Below are 18,455 nucleotides of genomic sequence, written 5' to 3' on the forward strand. Positions count from 1 at the left end.
ATTAGTAATGCAGTGAAATATTATGAAACACTTTTGTTCAGTTGCTACAATTTGGCATCTGTAATGCTATGTATAATTCACAATAAATATATAAATAATTGCAATTGGTAACCTTAGTAAATAAATTATCGTAACAAGTGCACCTTTAAAACACACGCAGTGCAATGCAACATGACACATAATTGTGATTGAAAATAAGTGTGCAGTAAACAAAATAAAGAGAGCACTGATAGATATATAGTCTGATAGATCACTATAGAGAGTTTTAAGCACAGAGCATTTTAAAAACAACTGAACCATAGCTTAAAAAGGTCCCAAAACATGTCAGTTTTCTTTGGCAGGAATAATGCCCTGAGAGACAATGTGGTCTGAGGTACTAAACTGTGCATGGCGCCTGAGCCTCTTCGGGTCTTCGTCGACAAAAGACTAGCAGCACGACTAGAAGCAGGACAGAGAAAATTCCTCCCAAAATTCCTGAAGTACAAACAGAAGAGGACATTGTTTTGACAAATTTTGTCAAAACATTTGCCAACCCTGAATCAAGCACATTGACAACTAGTACTTTGCAATCTTCCATAGCTGAAATCATCGTAGGTTGACAAAATAAATGTCTTGCTGCATGCTTCACTTATTTTAAAACTTAAAACTATGATCAATGATAAAATACAATTATAATAATGTTATAGTTTTCTACTAAACATTCAGTCTAGTGACTGCAATTGGTCCATTAGATTGATTGATTAGAATGATTGTCCATATCCCCTCCCCATCATACCACAGCGAATATACAAATTCCTTGATCTGGCAGCAGTCAGAAGAGTCTCAGTGCTGTGCTGTTGGAGACAGATGTTCTCTTTTACAGCTGAAGAAAACAGAGCAAGTGACTGTGTGATTATACAATATTAAATAAAATAATGCATTAATACAAGGACGATCAAATTGACATTGAAGATATGAAACGTGTATTATATCCAGATAAATTACATCCTAATAATAAACACAAACCAATGTTAAAATCATATAAAACGTTCACCACAGTAGTGTATCCTTTTTTCCTGCAGTATACCATTCTCTCCCTATGTGGAAGAATAAAAAAGAGACACTTTTTGAAGATGGAATCCAAATAAAAAATTAAAGTTAGTATATCTAGTCATTCTTAAGTGACCCACGTTTGAACACACGACAATGAGTGTCAAGTTGACACATTTGCTCAGTGTGATTTTTCCAGAGGAGATCTCCATGCAAGGGTCCTGGCATCCCCTGGGCTCACTGTTGTATTCTGCAAAGGGCTGTGTCAAAGAAAAGGATAATCACTCACACTATGAAGAAATCACATAATTTGGTGAAAGAAATGGTCACTGTGACAGAAACCTAAGCATAAATTGTTAGCTGATCCTTTGAGTGTATGCAATAGATTACCATATCCCCCTTTGTCCAGCTTTGTTCACATTTTGGATGTATGGGCAACTCAAGAGTGGATCCATCCCTACAACACGGATAAGTCCTGTAGTCTTCCTCTACAGTCGCTGAAACCATCACTAAAAAGGTGGTAAGATTAAGAAAGTACATTTAACAGTGTCCATTGAAGACAGAAGTCAAATAGGTTCATCACAGGAGTTTTGGGGGTTCATATATGTATGCATATAACGAATCTGTAGATTTTAAGAGATCATTGTAACCAAATGTTATTAGGCTCTCATTTACATTTAAATTAGATTTAAGTAGGCTATGTTCTTTTTTGTAGGCTAGGCCTATATGGATTTGGCTAAACCACGTAGATAACAGAAGTTTCACCTGACTGGGGGAATCCCATGGGTCATAGATCTCGTGATCGGGTCTTTACTGGGATTTCCCAACTCATCGAAACCATCACGCTTTAAACTATTATTAATATGGTTAGATGTATTCATTATTGTTAATATCAGATGTTCCATTTAATATAAAAATAGCCAGCATGTTCATTTTAGCCCTACATCGTACTTATTCTCCGACATGCATGTCGGAGAATAAGATTGTGATTGTGAATGGACCAAGAATGCCAGTCGATGTAGGGCTAAAATGAACATGCTGGCTATTTTTATATTAAATAGGTCGTAGTCTTGGAGGCTACTACTACCATTATCCATTTGCAACAAGTACAAGTAGTCTACATTGGAATTATTAGTTCTGCACTTCATACTACTCACCACTTTTCCTTGTCGAAATTAGTAGCCAAATACATGTTGTTATTCGCACCCACATTTTTTCTTCCAGAACAATCGCGATTATACACATTTTATAAACGGCGCCCCATACATGTGACTCGTGTAGGCGGGGCAACAGGTTGAAACCGAAAGTAATTTCGTTATAAATACAGAATATTCATAAACAGTTGACAATTAAAACTGAGAATGATTATTGGCTACAGCTTTGCAACAATGCTTGTTCTAGTCCTTCTCCAAATCGTGGCATTAGGTAAGTTGTTTTCGATTGTATTGGGTTTTTAACTTTGTCGGCACATAACCAGGCGATATGAGTTCCTTGATGTGCCCAGCACCTAAAACGGAAATTGTTGTAGCCTATATTAGATCCAAAACATGTCCATGCCTTGCTTCATATTTGAAATCGGGGCCCTTGTCTGTTTATAGAAATGTTAAACCGTTCATTGGCCTACATCGTTCTCCTTGAAGGAGTCATTACTTAATTCCACCTCTAATTCAGGACACTTTCTGAGGGCATGGCCTATGGTGTTTGCTCTTAAGGCGCCAAGGCCAGTCTTTCAGCCTTCGATGTCAAATACAATTCATCCAGCAGTTAAATACAAATACCATAACAATTTTTCCTAAGAGTGACAAGTTACTTCTTTTCCTTAGCTGGCAGTGTAGACATAATGGAGGACGCTGAAGAAAGTATGCGTAGCTGCGGAGAAGACGCGCATCTACGGTGTACAGCTTTCAGTGCAAGTGGAGTCCAGTACAGAGCAGTTAGGTGGTACAAGGTAAGAACACTTACGGATTACAGCCAAACGCTTAACCCTCGTGCTGCCTTCGGGTCACATGACCCAAAGGTTCATAACGAACCATCGTTGTGTTTACCCAATTTTACCCAATACAAAAACAAATTAAAATAATTTTCTTTTAACCTTTGCAATGTGGGGGGTCTGAGACAGCCCAACGGTTAAAAGAATATGCTTCACTTTGTCTTTGTATGCGGTAAATCTGTCGCAATACGAAGGTGGGTCACAATGACTGATGGGTCAGAATGACCCGAAGATAACACAAGGGTTAAATACTTTTTTTCAATGCTTTTTTGCAGAGGAGTTGCTTTTTATGACTTAGTTGAAAATCCAATGCTCTTCTTATAGTGGTCAAAAACAGAAGTAATTTGTGACATAGATGTTCCCTTTCGTGGTGCTGTTTTGTCATAACTTGTGTATGATAATTTGGCCAATATAATGTTTTAGCCTACTTGGCTAAATGAATAGTGAGGAAAAATCTCCTACCCAAAACACTTAACCAGAAAGCTTGCTCAAAACTCACTAAAAAGTAACTGTACACTCTGATTCCAGATCAACAAGGATCCCTATCAATTGAGTGGCCTCCTCACAAGAAATCTTACTCCACCTAACAAAACAAGGATGTATGCAGGTCTGGAGCGAGAGGTGGAACTTCTAAATAATTCAGTGGATATTATCCTTCCTAATGTGACAGGCAAGGACAGTGGGAGCTACCTTTGCTTACTAGCTGCACCAGTTGGAAATCAGAACCAGGAAGGGCAGATTCGTCTCAAAGTTTCAGGTGAGTCAATGTATATACTTGAAGACATGATCTGTTTTCTTACTAAACCTACAAGATCTATACATTACACTCTGACTTATTTAAGAGGTGTTTAATAAAATAAAATAAACAATAAAATATTGTTTTATTCGTTTCCAGGATGCCCTGACATTAAGTCAGACCACTTAAAAGAGACTGACTTCTACCTCGTTTATGCTATTTTATTGCTTGTGGCAGCACTTCTGATATACATCATCAGCTATGTAAGTTGTTTTTACTGTACAAAATGATTTTTTAAGTCAATACAAAATCTGTTGTGTAACATTCCAATTGGTAGGCTACCGGTATCTGTGTAGAACAATATTGAAATATATTTTAAAATATCTGTGTCTTTGCAATGTATCACTAATGACTTCTCCCACCTGTTACAACCATAGGCCTGCCTGAAACAGACATTAATGCAGAGAAACAAGAGGAACCCCCAAGAAGTACTTCTGGATAAGCCCCTGGAGAAGAAGGATTTAATGTTGATCTATACTTTGGGTCCTAATTGGTCAAGACAGGGTTCCATGAAACATGTGTGCGTGTGAGACCTTGCCCTGCGTGATGGAGAAGTCTAAGGACAGACATGGCAGAGGCATGATCAGGCTGAACTAACAGCCACTGTCACTGTAACTATGACTCCTCAGTACATCGCCCATCTGTGAGTGACTCAAGCACACACAACTGAACACCTCTGAAATGCCAGAAACCAAAATGACACGGATGGGTGATGAACTGACTCAAGTTGAGTCAGAGGACCAGAGATGGAACCCCGGAAAAGGCACGTGAAGGAAGAAGGGATGATTCAACACTAAGGCAACTGCCCGAGCCCCCAGCTCCAGCTCTTCGAAGGCCTGATGAATCTTCATCAGTGGACGCTCATCAGAGGAGGAAGAGGAGGATCATGCTCCTCAGTGAAATTTCTTAAAACTAAAAATGGTTAAAAAAAAATTACATGTTACATGTTTTAGATCAAACTATACTAAATGTATTAATATGTCACCGATACATTTATAAAATACACAATATTGAACTGAAGGTCTTCGGTAACTTTGGTAACTCATGTTACCCCGCTCCTCATCTCCCTCCATTGGCTTCCCATCACGGCCCGTATCAGATTCAAGACACTGGTACTGACCTTCCGAGCGGTGAACGGGACTGCACCCGACTACATCAAGTCTCTCCTCCAGCCTTCTCCAGCCTACGGTCTTCTTCTGACAACCGTCTGGTGGTCCCACCGCTCAAGAGCGCCCGGTCCCAACACAAGCTCTTCTTCTGTCTGCCCCCCCAATGGTGGAATCTACTCCCCACCTCCATCAGGGACACTAACTGTCTCCCCACCTTCAAGAAAAGGCTCAAGACGCACTTGTTCCGGGAGTACAACGGCACTTAGGAATGCTTGGCTGGACCTGATGTTAGTTTCCTCCAGGATCACAATGACTCGTATTGAGAGACTTGTTGCTCTTGTTGGTTAGTTGTAACGGTTTCAAATTCTTGTACTCGCTGTGAAATATTTTACTGTTGATTGTTTTTTCTACAGGTACACTCTTGCACTCTTGTGGGGAGTTTCATGTTGTTCAATTGTAACTTGTTTAACTGCATGCTCTTATGGTTCTTCCCTTTGGCACTTATTTGGTTTTCCACAATGTCGGACTTTGTAAATGATTCTTTGGTTGATTGGAGGGAGTGGAGGACTCAGGACTGGGGTGATGTGTTCCGATTTCCGTGTCCGGGTGAGAACTGTTCTGCTTAAGGTAAATAATACTACTTCCGAAGGACGTCCTCCCACCAATCAAAGCTTCTGCAGTATGAACTGACATACTGAGCATTATTGATGGTGAAAGACTTCAGCGAAAATTGGTGAGGTTTGTTGTTTACTAGAGATATTATAGATAGAGTATTGTGGGACATGAAGACATGAAGGGTCACTCTGCACTCTGAATACTCTATATAAAATGTATGATCGCATATCGATATGATGGTTTCTTATTTTTTCTTAACACTTGGTTATGTTTAACACGGTTTATGAGTGCTACAGTTTGGTTTCAGTTTTGTTACACTTGTGTTACACCTGGAACACAACTGGATACATCCAAACAACGCTGAAACGCAGCACTATAAGTCCTTGGGTTCTGAAATGAACATCTGAAAATTTAGAACAGTGCACAGTGCCCGGTTCTCAAGTTTATCGTTAAACAATCGTAGGCCTCAAATCCCACTACAAAACTTGCAAACAGAGATTTCTCACAATTATAGAAGGCAGTATACAATAGACCGAGAGGCACAGGCACCTATTCCCAAGTTTTGCGCAGCTTTCCTCTAGCAGTGGTAAAGAAACACCGGCCCATGGCCATATTTGAGAAGGACGGTGTTGGGAAAGGGAGTAAGCAAGGTCCAGCGAAAGACTTGATGAATGTAACGATTGCTTTAAAAAGAAAAGTAGAAAATTGCATATTGCATTAATTCTCCCCGCAACAAGACTAGTTCATACCTAGTAATTGTCCTGAAAACATTTTATATAACGCCACAAGTCCGATATTATAATGTATACACTTAGTAAGGACAAGGCCTGTAAAATAAGATAACCGATACAATTGATATGGTCCGTATCATTCCTACTCCGAAAATGTGTGTGAATGGTCATTTTCATTTTTTTATTATAAGAACTCTGACATAGTGTCGACAAATAATCTATTTTTCAAAAGAGACGTTCCCTGACCGGGAATCGAACCCGGGCCGCGGCGGTGAGAGCGCCGAATCCTAACCACTAGACCACCAGGGACCTTCCGATGATCAACGTGTTTTCAATTTATAAAATAAACTATTTTCAATAGTAGAAGCTTTTTACTTTGATTTACTTAAGTAAGATGAAAAACAGGAAAGAATGAGGCAGGGAGACGTGGCTGGACTTTGCTGTATTCTCCTTCTCTACATCAGAAAACAGCGAAGCACGATGTATTACAATCCTTGGGGTAAAGCACGATCTCTTGCTGCCACCTACAGTCGAAAAAAAGTACTTTTCAATTTCTGTGTCTCATAAAATACTGAGCTGAGTTCCCCTCAGGTCAGCCCCTTCTCCATGCATTGGGCCTGATATAGAGAGAACACCTTAGCAGGGGTAGTAGCCTATAAATACTTCCCTGCCAATCCTGGAAATCCTGTGTGGATGTGTGGGCCATTTGGGCCTTGTTTTAAGACAAGGTGGCAGAACCTGCACAGCAGCCCCTGTGGTGGCACATCTGCTGCCTTCCTTTTCTGAAGGACACTGGCATACTTCCTTTGACAAAATTGTACTTCTTCATGTTGATCGGTACAAATCGGTACGGTTTCATCTAGATTGTTTCAATTTAACAATAAACTGTAGTACTAAAACTGATACACATGGGATGGTACACATTTAATGTAGTTCAAAATTCTGCAACAGTTCCCAATGTATCCTACTCATAAAACACTTCATAATGTAGCCATGTCAATTGAGCAACATCAGAAGATAACAGCTGTAACTGATTTAGTGACCGTTTGCTCTGCTGAAGTATTTTGTTGTTTTACTCAGCAGGTGATTCTGCCATCGCATCTCTGTTAGGACTTGGGTTAGAAATGGTTAGGACGTGTTCGGAATTGTAAGGATTCCGAACATTCCGAACATATTCCAAACACATTCTGAACCTGTCTTTCACAAATATGATTTCTTTGATTGACAGATACATGTTTCTGTAAAACAATCACTATCACTTTATTAGTTATAAGTTGTCGTGGCCGAGTGGTTAAGGCGATGGACTAGAAATCCATTGGGATCTTCCCGCGCAGGTTCGAATCCTGCCGACAACGGATTTTTTTTCCCCGTATACCCCTAGCCCAGTAGAACTAGCAATGACTTTGTCTTCCAATCAGACCGTAACCGTACAGATTTAAATCCAGGTTTGGAGATTATACTAGTAAGTATAGGCAGTAGCAAGCAGAGAAGTAAGTCGATTCCATGGCAACGACGCCGATTGTTTGGCCTATACAGATACTGTACACTACTAGGGCATAGACGCAACGATGGCTGACGATTTAGACGAGCTTCTTGATGAGATTGAAAGTAAGTTTTGTAGCAATGCTTCACTTTCGCCTCGAGCTTCATCAGATGAATGCCCGGCTCAGATTCACGCAAAGCAAATAAAAGAAACAAAGGCAAACAAGAGGTATGTTGTACACATTGGGGCAGATTATAGCTAACGGGTATGGTCTGATTTAAGATAGCTAGCTATATCTATCTGAAGAGCTATCGCTAGCTAGTTCAACAGTAATGTTAACGCGTTGTTAAACGCCGTCAAGTTGCTAGGCTAGCAATGATCCTGGAATGTAGCTAGTGTCGCGAGCTAACAAGTGGTCCTGTTATCTTTCACATCAGTTCCTCCTCACCGACATCAACACAGAGAAGAACCGACATCGAGGATATAAATGCCCTTATTGATGACATATTTGAGGACGAATACGATTCCCTGGATCTAAAAGTGAGTCACGATCCTGATTTATAGCCATAGAAGCTGAACCGCTTGGCCAAATCGATGTTGGATAACTTGGTTCTCTGTCTTTTTAGCAGACAGAGCAGCTATCAAATGTGACAAAGACCGAAAAGGGGTCCGTGGCAAAACCAGGAGAAAAAAAGTGAGTGCAAACTATTCGACGATAAGTTCGTCACACAAGTGGAACGTGTTATGTTATGTAAATTGGCAGTACATCGCTATACAGTGTATTATGTATGAGTTGTCGTGGCCGAGTGGTTAAGGCGATGGACTAGAAATCCATTGGGATCTTCCCGCGCAGGTTCGAATCCTGCCGACAACGAATCGTTTTTGTCTAGGCCCACTTCTTACATTAGTAAGTACTGTCCAAATACGACAGCCATGCCTTCGATTCTTATCAATCAAGAAAGAGTCACACTTTGAAGCAGGTAAGAAGTTATATAGGTAACACTAGCTTCCAAGTCACTTCCATGGAAACAACGCTAATTATATGGCCACCTAACCTTAGACACTAAGGATGCATGCATGTGGTTTCTGCAGTAGGAGATGGAGTGGGCAGCCTTTCAGCTGCTGCTTCCCTCGGCTCTTGTGACAGCAGGGAACCAATTACTTGTGGTAAAAAGCTCTGTTGCGTGTGGTTTGAGGTGTATTCTTTTTAATTGGTGTTTAGATGCTGTCCAGTTTTCCTGGGTGGAAGCTTGGTTGCAAATGGTGTTGGGACAGCTATCTCACAAAGGTAATATTTTTTGGGCTGAAATTATTTCATTGACAGCCAGGTTAACATGAATTTCACATCCCATTTCTAAAGCAGTACCTGATTCAGACTGCTTCTAGACGTACTGTGTCTGTGTCTACATCCTCAGTGACTTGTTTCTAAGCAACCATAACACAACTGCTAACTTTTAACTAAACCTAAATGTTTTTCCTCATTAATGACTGTGTTGATTAGATCATGTGACCAGTTGAGGTGTACCTCCTGTGATTTCCGGATAGCCATGTTCGATGACCATGAGTGGGACCCCTCTTGTGACTACCTCTTCTTTAGGTGAGTCTCCCTGAGTCTGGGAACCAGATAAATCTGCAAGCTCATATTTTATTGGCTCTGGTAGATATGTCTGGCCACCCTCCTGTTCAGACAGATTTCCACCTGGCTTAAATAGTGCTGGACCAAAAGCAACCGTTTACTGTTGGGGCAGGTTAAAAACAATGACTGTACAAATGTAATGTAATGTACAGAGGAGCGTCGTTGAGACATTTTCATAAACAATCAAGATGACATTTCATAGCTCTGATTGGTTGTATCTGTCCAATTTCGAAACAGTTGTGCACAGAGGCATTTTTATCTGCGCCTGTTGATAATCTCCCTTGGAAATTGAAACTGAACTGAGAGGTCCCAGACTAATACACATTGGTCAGGCAATGCCAGGCTAACTGAGTCAGTGTGAACATGTTCAAAATGTCATTTCATTTTGTCAGTAGATGGCAGTGTTGAGTTGTATTGCAGTTCTCCATGCTGATAATTGATATCTTCTGATTTAAAAACTATGGTGGTGTTTAATCTTTTGTGGTATTTACAATTGGCATCCTGAAGCACCATCTCGTGAACAAGTCTGCACCTACAAAAATGTTTCTTGTGTTGCCTTTAAGAAATGTATGCTGTGTTTGTTGCACTATCCTATCATCTGAATGCTGTACTATTGTAGATTCATTGTTGCACTGTGCTACTATGGCTATCATAAACTGCACGTCCTAAAGGCGGTTAATCATTTAGAATCAACATTTTAGCAATGTTATATAAAGAGAGACCTTAATTTTGACATAACCCTGGTGAATTAAATTGTAGTCCTATTGTATGACCAAAACGTAGTAAATGGTGCTTAGGGACCTTCTTTATGTTTACCTTTAGAATGCGTTTAGGTGAAGAATCAAAGCAATTTTTAAACGGCACTGAAGTGCTGATTTGTTTCAATCCTTTTGGTTTCCCTATTTCAAAGAATCAGCTCAGTAACAACATTTGTATTCACACAGAGCTGTTCAAACTTGCTGGCAGGCTTATAGACACCAGCCTCTGCCTTTGGCAATTATGTAGATAATAACAAGGCACATTTGGCCACCCCTGTCCAGAATGCTAAGCAATATTTAAAGGCCTCTTGGCCTCTCTCTGGTATTCCTTGTGGCTGTCACGGTACGGTTCACACTGCGCTTGAACCTATGCGATCCCTTACCCTGATGACAGTAGCAGTTCCCTGGTAGTCTAGTGGTTAAGATTCGTTGCTCTCACCACTGCAGGCTGGATTTGTTTTATTATTATTGTTTATGTAACATAGTTGTATGAGACAGCAAAATGGAAAAAAAAATACTCCATCGGAAAGGGCACGTCAGTTGTCGTGGCCGAGTGGTTAAGGCGATGGACTAGAAATCCATTGGGATCTTCCCGCGCAGGTTCGAATCCTGCCGACAACGATTCAGTTTTGTCTATGCCCACTTCATTAATTGTCCAAATACGACAGCCATGCCTTCGATTCTCATCAATCGAGAAGGAGTCACACTTTGAAGCAGCGGAGGTGGTATAGGTAGAATTGTTATATAGGTAACACTAGCTACCAAGTCACTTCCATGGAAACAAGGCTAATTATATGGCCACCTGACCTTAGACACTAGGGATTCATAAATGGACAAAGACCGAAAAGGAGTCAGAGGCAAAATCAGGAGAAAAAGAGTGCAAACTATTCGATGATAAGGTCGTCACACAAGTGGAACATGTTATATTGTGTAAATTGTCAGGATATCACTATACAGTATATCAGGAAGGAGTTGTCGTGGCCGAGTGGTTAAGGCGATGGACTAGAAATCCATTGGGATCTTCCCGCGCAGGTTCGAATCCTGCCGACAACGAATGATTTTTGTCCAGGCCCACTTCTTACATTAACTGTCCAAATACGACAGCCATGCCTTCGATTCTCATCAATCAAGAAAGAGTCACACTTTGAAGCAGGTAGGAAGTTATATAGGTAACACTAGCTTCCAAGTCACTTCCATGGAAACAACGCTAATTATATGGCCACCTAACCGTAGACACTAGGGACGCATAAATTGACAATATGAATCAATACCCTAACACAGTAGAATAAACACAGTAGAACTATACCTTGCATAACACAGGCTTCTCTGCTATCTGGTTAGCTGTTGTTGTTTTGGCTGTGTCGTGTGGTTTCTGCAGTAGGAGATGGAGTGGGCAGCCTTTCAGCTGCTGGTCCCCTCTGCTCTTGTTGTGACAGCAGTGAACCAATTACTTGTGGTAAAAAGCTCTGGTGTGTGTGGTTAATTAACCAGTGCAAGAAGTTTTGACAAAGTAGTTAATTATACAGGGATCATGAGATTAATGGGATTGGCATTAAAGGGATTAATGACGTGGTGCAAATCCAAGTTGTCGTGGCCGTCAGACAATAGGTGGACATCTATAGAGACATTTAAAAGCCAAGCTCGGCTGGAAAATAAAACATAGTTCAAAAATGCATGTTTCAATATCATAATTTGCTTTTACATACCGATTTTTCTTATTGCGCCGTTGACAGCTTTCAATGTACAGTGCTGTAACTGATGTAGTGACCTTTTGCTCTGCTGAAGTCTTGTAGTTTTACGTCAGGTGACTCTTTGCCACCGCCTCTGTGAGGACTTGCGTTCGGAATGGTTAGAACGTGTTCAGAATTGTATGGAATCCGAACATATTCCGAACACATTCTGAACACATACATACCGTTCCGTACGGTAACGAAAATCCGTACAATTCCAAACACATTCCAAACAAGTACCGCCAGGAATTGGACAGCAACCAAAAACTACAAAGTTTTTTAGAAGCCCATTTTGGCCTCATCGGCCTACTGCCTGCCGGCTAACAGCCCGCAGTCTTCACTATCTTTCATGGATACACTGATTCACAATTTGCATTTACTCGATATATTTTCAACCTCATTCACGCATTGAGTCATGGTTATTTTCTCTTCTCGAGGTTTAACAAGTGAGCGCGAGAGTAGCCACACACAGCCAAGTAAAAAGATGTATTAAAAGATACCATAAATAACACTCCTGAATTCTTTCCGTAAACATATCCCTATTGTCTATCAGAAAACACTAGTAAAAGACATAACGCGATTCAGCACCAACCACAATTAACAGCGACTTTGCTAACATCGAGAGCCATCCTGACATCTTTGTTAACTTTGTGTGTCACTTTGGTGCCTCAGCCAGGTGGAGCAGCATCGATAGTTGTACATTGACTGGTCGACTCACCAACAACACCTAGCTCTTTGTATGCAGCCTCAATGACTGTAGCATTATCCTTGGCAGACAAGGAAGAGGAGGGCATTGGAGGTGATGATGAGAATGACAGTAACAATGTTAAAGCTAGCTAGCGATAAGTCTGGCAATGCCGTTTCTCTGGTAACTATTTCATATTTAGGATTAGTTGGCGCACAGATTTAAAGAACCTAGCTTCTGGGCTCCTGGGCTGAAGACCAGGTAAGCCTGTGCATTAAAGCCTCTCTGCTACAAATGTAGAAGGGAAAGCTTTTCTACAGTATAGACATTAGTTCCATGTAAAGGAATATACCACCAACAATGAGCATTGATTATATTAAGCTAATGTGTGGCCAGATGGTCAGACTAATTCCTCAGGTATCTGTATCGCATTGTAAGAGCTGTTGCATTGCTGTTTGTAATTGTTCAGCCTGTGCGTGTGTGCGTCCACAGGAACAACATGCCAGACTGTCTAAAGCTCCGCGCCAAACTGAGGAGGAGGAAAGGGGCGCGGGCGTACGCCTGTCAGTGCAGCTGGCACTCTGCTCGCGACCTGGCCGATCTCACCAAACAGACCAAGCTCAAGTGGGTCTGCGGGAAACACTCAGCCTGACAGACGTGGATTAGCCTCCTTAAACATTATCTTTCTTATTTCATAAGTGATCAGGAATCTGTCCTCCGTCAAAAGACATGCAAACATATTTGCTTTATCTCTAAAACATCACAGCTGAAGGGCCTCCTGTTCATCAAGAGTTTGAGTTTATTTAAGGGGGTCTTTGTCTGAACTTCAGAACGTACTGTAGCTAGCTCAGTTTTAGGACTTGTGTTCGTCAGAGCCAGCTAAATACACACTGTACTGTGTTAAACAGTGGATTACCTTGATATTGGCACTGCAGTTTGACCTATTGTCTTAATTTCCATGTATTTCCCATGTTAAGTGAAGTCTGGGAATGTGTAGTATGCAGTAGAATGTGTTCAGTCCTTCATGGACGGTAGTCACCGTCTCACGGACGAATGATCCAATGAACCAGGACGAATTTCACCAAGTGGTCTCGTTAGACAGTTTACCTTTGACCATATATCCAGACCCAATTTAGCAAGAGAACAAAATATTATGAGATACGAGCCCAATAAATTATGTTTTACACAGTCCTCAATGAAACACTTTAGTATCCAGTCTAAATTCTATGGATGTAGGGTTTGAAAATAACCCTAATTTTAAATAAATGCAAATTGCTATCAGACTTTGTTTGCCTCACAGAATCAGAATTTATACAATTGTTGGCAGTGTAAAGTCTCCTGGCCTTATGCCTGAGTTTTTGACATGTGGTTGCAGTCTTTTTGGTGTGTATGGGCATGTGATTATAAATGTAAATTATGCCTTTGTATGGGTTAACTAGTGGTCAAGAACTGTTGGAAGCAGGCTGGTATGTTTTAAGTGATGTGGACAATAATGAGTTGAAATTCAAAATACATATTTCCTCTTGCTACTACCTGAACTATGATATATTTGAGAAATCTTTACATCAGAAATGTTGAGTAAAAACACAAACTATTTACAACCAAAGATTACATGAGAATTATTATGTGCTAGGATGTCATGAAATGTAATTATGTATTGGGCTACTTTATGAATAAATCAAATTACAAATAAATGTTTCATTGTATTAGCCTGAATGTATTCTACATCTACAATCTTCATGCTCTGTGTATTGTAGACTATCCACATAGTCATACATATTTAAGTACAACCAAAACAAAAAGGTTGACATCCCACAGCGTACTTGTGGGTACTAGAAATACCAAATATGTAATTTAAAAGTATTAGCTTCAATTTCACAAGCTTGCTGCGTTAAAAAGTATATACTGTGTTTGTGGTTTTAGACAAGGCCAGATTAGTACCCCAAAGAGCCCCTGGGCACTGAAGGTCATGCTCAATTCTGAAATGTGATGACTGACATCTGATACAACAATCCCATCAAGCAAGATGATACAGATGACCGCAAGTAGCAAAAGAACAGTCACTAAGGGAGCAGGGCAACATACTGCAAAAGACAACATACTGTACTGACAAACTAACTCTTACAGAGGCCTATAGCAGCATCACACCATAATTATGCAATACACCTGTTATGCAAACAGCATATCAAATAAACTCTTTAGAAACTGCTAAATACATTATCTGGTCACACAATCACAACAGGTTAGCTGTATTAGCCTACTCAATTCACAGATAGCATAATAGGTCTTACTTTAGAAGTTCTTATCTGTATCTTTGCAACCTCTCGGATCAAGTTCAGCTCCCTCATCAGCTTGGACTTGGTGGCTTGATGGTAATGCTACCAAGGTAACGTTGGCTACATCCTTTCGTTTCTAGCTTTTTTGAAAAAGCTATTTAATAGCGGGATATTTATTATTGCAGCTGCATTTTTCTCTTCTTTCTCCTTTTTTTCTCTTTCTCTTTCGCAACCCCGCCGGGCTTTTGGTTGCTACCGCCGTCTATTTTCTGCGAACACAAACATTACATTAACATTTTTACCACAGTTCCACTCGCCAACGTATCTGACCATGGATCAGTTACAAATTAATTCAACAGTTTTAATCTCAACTCTTTCATCAAACTGACACAACGGACTTTTGACGGTCATCCTGTCAACATAATCCTCTTTATCTTCAGATGTGATTTTCTGGTCAAATGAAGATGAATAACTTCTTGCATCAACTGTAAGATAAAACGTTTTGACAATCTATCAGTTTAGGTGATATGTCCACACTCACGATTGTTCCCTGGCCTTAATTAACCTTCCGGTGGTTTCCGCTAGTGTTATGTTTTACAAAGTGAATTGAGACCTACTTTGTCTTGGTGCCCCGGTGTTCTGGTTGATGTGCCATGTCCATGGACATAGGCCTACTCCTGAGCCATTCCCATGTTAATTAAGCTCACATGCACAACAAGCCAGAAGGACTGGTGGGTCTACTGTGAATCAGGGGCGATTCTGGGATCAGACCTTTAGGGGGGCTCCTCCCGGAAATCAGTCTCTGCAGGTTGGGATGTCTGGATACAGTGCCTTGTAACTGGATAACAATTAATACATGTAGCCTATTTATTATTATGCTAAATATTGAATGAATGAAAAAACTAAGAAAGTCCCTTTCTTCATCAACTACCAGCATTAAATGAAACGATGTGTCAACAATAAATAAACATCATGTCAGTGTAGTTGACTCTGCTGTCATCCTGTCATCCAGATGCTGTGGAGACACCCACAGCACAGCTGACCGCCGGGAAAAACAGACAATCAGTTTCCTCCCTGTCGTTCTCATTTCCAGTTGAATGATGCGCTCTCCCCCTTTCACCCCCCATTTTCTCTTCTCTCTTTCTGTTCCTTTGTTTGGTTTGGTTCATGAAAGATGCCTGAGTACAACAGAGGTCATCAACTTTTTATTTGAGGAAAATCCTCAAATTTAAGAAAATCCAATAGACTGCATGCATCGTCTTGTCTATCCAGACCTGTCAAGACCACCCAGGCTCTTTGAATTACGCTTTGACACAATTAGATTCGTTGACTGTCTTACATGAGCTTAGCTCATACATTTCCCAACATAAGCCTGTTCTTTCTTTTAACATATTATACCATCTTATTTTAAGCTCAAACTCATTCACAAAATACAAAAAATAACATCACTGGGAACAGGACTGTGAATTAATCTCACCATCGTTCTTAGAAAATGCTATTCACCCCTGAAAGACAAATGCACAGGGTTATCAGTACTGTGTCCAGTGTACTGATTGTTCACAGCGTGATGCCATGGTTTTCACACAACGTAACAGTACAAGTGCTATCTTCTGCATAAAACATACTCACAGGCTTACAGCCCACATACAAAAACTGATGCGTCCAGCCTTCATTATTTCAGTTGTTGCAAATGTGTATCCATTAATCCAATTAGTTCATATATGTTCCGGATTGGTGAGTTTTCTTTTTTGTATGAATTTCACAAACATGCTGATTCAGGCTTGCTTCCAGCCACCTCCAGGTTCTCAGGTGATATACTGGTGGATCCTGGATAATCCACTCTGCCACACACCAAATCTGACTGGGGAAAAACACCTCTGAAATCTACACCCCAAAACGTTTTGGTGTGTACTTTTTGTACTGGTACTTCAGAAATTATGAAGTACCAGTTAGCCTACAGCAATTGAGCTACAACCTCTGGGAAATGTGCCTTGATTTAAACAATCTTATCTGTCTTGGCTATGAACAATTCTTCAGGCTCGTTCTCCATCGATATTCAGACAACATTCCTCATACAATGTGCTGGAGGATGACTGGACTGAATGACACATGGACAAACTGCAAATGTGGACTTTTCGACAGTTTGCAGACCTGTCCAAAATCCATATTTGGTTTCTTATATACTTCAATAATACGTAGGAAAATCCCAAATCAAACATGACGGATCTGGAGCAGATGCCATGTTGTCAAGGTCAATCGTTACATCTCCAAGGTAACCAGTTGTTGCTAGGTCCGTAAAAAACGTTTGCAGACCTCTGCGAACTTTCAGAAGTCTGCAAACGTTTTTCCGGACTTCTGCAAAATGAAGCTTGCGCAAGTTCAGTCAGGCAAGACCGATCCCTGCACTCGGGCTTAATCGTAGTGTACACAACTCATTCCCCCCGTTAAGAACGCCCTACCTTCCCCCGTTCTCTGGTCGGGCGGTCACTGGGGTTCAGATCGATTAGCGCTCCCGCCTATCAATTAATGGCGTCACATGATCCGTGCCTTTAAATATGATTCTCTCCCTGTGTAGTTTGTTCATGCTATCAAGTGCGCGACCCTCCACCACCCCGTCGCCACCAGGTTCCTGTCTCGTCTTCGGCTCGATTGGTCGTCGGCTGCCGCCACAGACACGTGTCTGGACTCCGTGGGGGATTCTTCTTCGGGCGTTGGTCAGGCGCCCGTTGATCTATATAATTCCCCGTGGGGTTCAAGCTCCAAACACCATAGTACATTCATTATTATGTAATAAACTTCTTTCACTCATCCCAGGTGTCTCCTGGTTGAACTTCTCTGGACCAATAAGAACAGCGTATTGGTGTAATTATAATAATAGTAGGCTATATAAGAAACTGCAAATATGGAGTTTTCGACAGGTCTGCAAACGCCTTTGTAAGCAGAGATTTGTGTCTCCTGGTTGAACTTCTCTGGACCAATAAGAACAGCGTATTGGTGTAATTATAATAATAGTAGGCTATATAAGAAACTGCAAATATGGAGTTTTCGACAGGTCTGCAAACGCCTTTGTAAGCAGAGATTTGTTAAAACGTTTGTTGACCGAGACCATAGGTCGAGGAATTATATAAGAAACCTAATTATTTGTTCTGTAGGAAAAGGCCTTGACACTCCGACTGCGGAAATACTGTTTCTCACACAGGCATAGCCTCTTTTTATTACCATGACAACTGGTTTTAAGGAAGCTTCTGGGTTAATCATCATGCTAGTTTCTGAGAATCTACTTCTGTGAAGCCAACATTTTATAACTTGTCCTACTTTTCTTTACTCGCCAACTTTATAGTGGATGACCAATAGCAGGAGTGGAATATAGCAGTAGATGTAGTAGATTCGGTGTGATAAAGTTTCACAACACAATCTGACACCAGATAAGGGGTTGTCTGACTCAATTTTAGCCTACTAAGGGTTTGTGTTCTGGAAATGGTGATGTTCAAGGTTTTAACTGAAAAACACTTTCAGGTGGTTGCATGTCACTACTATAGGCCTACATTGTTCCTCATTTAATACCTTGGAAATATGCCTACCCATTTCCAAAAACAAACCTGTGACGTTTATGTGAT

The 18,455-nt window shown here is 40.7% G+C and overlaps 2 protein-coding genes, 1 long non-coding RNA gene and 5 other non-coding genes across 10 annotated transcripts; 6 read left to right on the top strand and 2 right to left on the bottom strand.

The window, feature by feature from the left end:
- Positions 1-1,102: 1,102 nt before the first annotated feature.
- LOC134023127 (uncharacterized) lies at positions 1,103-2,305 on the bottom strand. The gene is made up of 3 exons (XR_009930740.1): positions 2,187-2,305; positions 1,420-1,538; positions 1,103-1,289 (listed from the first exon to the last, which is right to left on the bottom strand). It is a non-coding gene; the product is annotated as an uncharacterized LOC134023127 (long non-coding RNA).
- A 26-nt stretch (positions 2,306-2,331) lies between these two features.
- Positions 2,332-5,771, top strand: cd83 (CD83 molecule). Of its 2 annotated transcripts, XM_062464971.1 has the most exons (6): positions 2,332-2,454; positions 2,853-2,977; positions 3,548-3,776; positions 3,915-4,018; positions 4,193-4,319; positions 4,377-5,771. In XM_062464971.1, the coding sequence occupies exons 1-6, from the start codon at positions 2,391-2,393 to the stop codon at positions 4,460-4,462; spliced, it is 735 nt and encodes a 244-aa protein (XP_062320955.1). In that variant the 5' UTR covers positions 2,332-2,390; the 3' UTR covers positions 4,463-5,771. The 2 variants fall into 2 exon arrangements, with proteins under 2 accessions (XP_062320955.1, XP_062320956.1); XM_062464972.1 differs by having other exon boundaries at positions 2,336-2,454; positions 4,193-5,771.
- A 736-nt stretch (positions 5,772-6,507) lies between these two features.
- On the bottom strand, positions 6,508-6,579 carry trnae-cuc (transfer RNA glutamic acid (anticodon CUC)). The gene has a single exon. It is a non-coding gene; the product is annotated as a tRNA-Glu (tRNA).
- Positions 6,580-7,543: 964 nt separating this feature from the next.
- On the top strand, positions 7,544-7,625 carry trnas-aga (transfer RNA serine (anticodon AGA)). Its single transcript has one exon. It is a non-coding gene; the product is annotated as a tRNA-Ser (tRNA).
- Positions 7,626-7,648: 23 nt separating this feature from the next.
- On the top strand, positions 7,649-14,269 carry cfap418 (cilia and flagella associated protein 418). Of its 2 annotated transcripts, none has more exons than XM_062464973.1 (6): positions 7,649-7,981; positions 8,191-8,293; positions 8,380-8,447; positions 8,976-9,041; positions 9,255-9,350; positions 13,055-14,269. In XM_062464973.1, the coding sequence occupies exons 1-6, from the start codon at positions 7,839-7,841 to the stop codon at positions 13,212-13,214; spliced, it is 636 nt and encodes a 211-aa protein (XP_062320957.1). In that variant the 5' UTR covers positions 7,649-7,838; the 3' UTR covers positions 13,215-14,269. The 2 variants fall into 2 exon arrangements, with proteins under 2 accessions (XP_062320957.1, XP_062320958.1); XM_062464974.1 differs by having other exon boundaries at positions 8,383-8,447.
- trnas-aga (transfer RNA serine (anticodon AGA)) lies at positions 8,546-8,627 on the top strand. The gene has a single exon. It is a non-coding gene; the product is annotated as a tRNA-Ser (tRNA).
- trnas-aga (transfer RNA serine (anticodon AGA)) lies at positions 10,687-10,768 on the top strand. Its single transcript has one exon. It is a non-coding gene; the product is annotated as a tRNA-Ser (tRNA).
- Positions 11,119-11,200, top strand: trnas-aga (transfer RNA serine (anticodon AGA)). The gene has a single exon. It is a non-coding gene; the product is annotated as a tRNA-Ser (tRNA).
- Positions 14,270-18,455: the final 4,186 nt, after the last annotated feature.

This window comes from Osmerus eperlanus, chromosome 7 (genome assembly GCF_963692335.1).
Source record: "Osmerus eperlanus chromosome 7, fOsmEpe2.1, whole genome shotgun sequence".
Classification (NCBI taxonomy): domain Eukaryota; kingdom Metazoa; phylum Chordata; class Actinopteri; order Osmeriformes; family Osmeridae; genus Osmerus; species Osmerus eperlanus.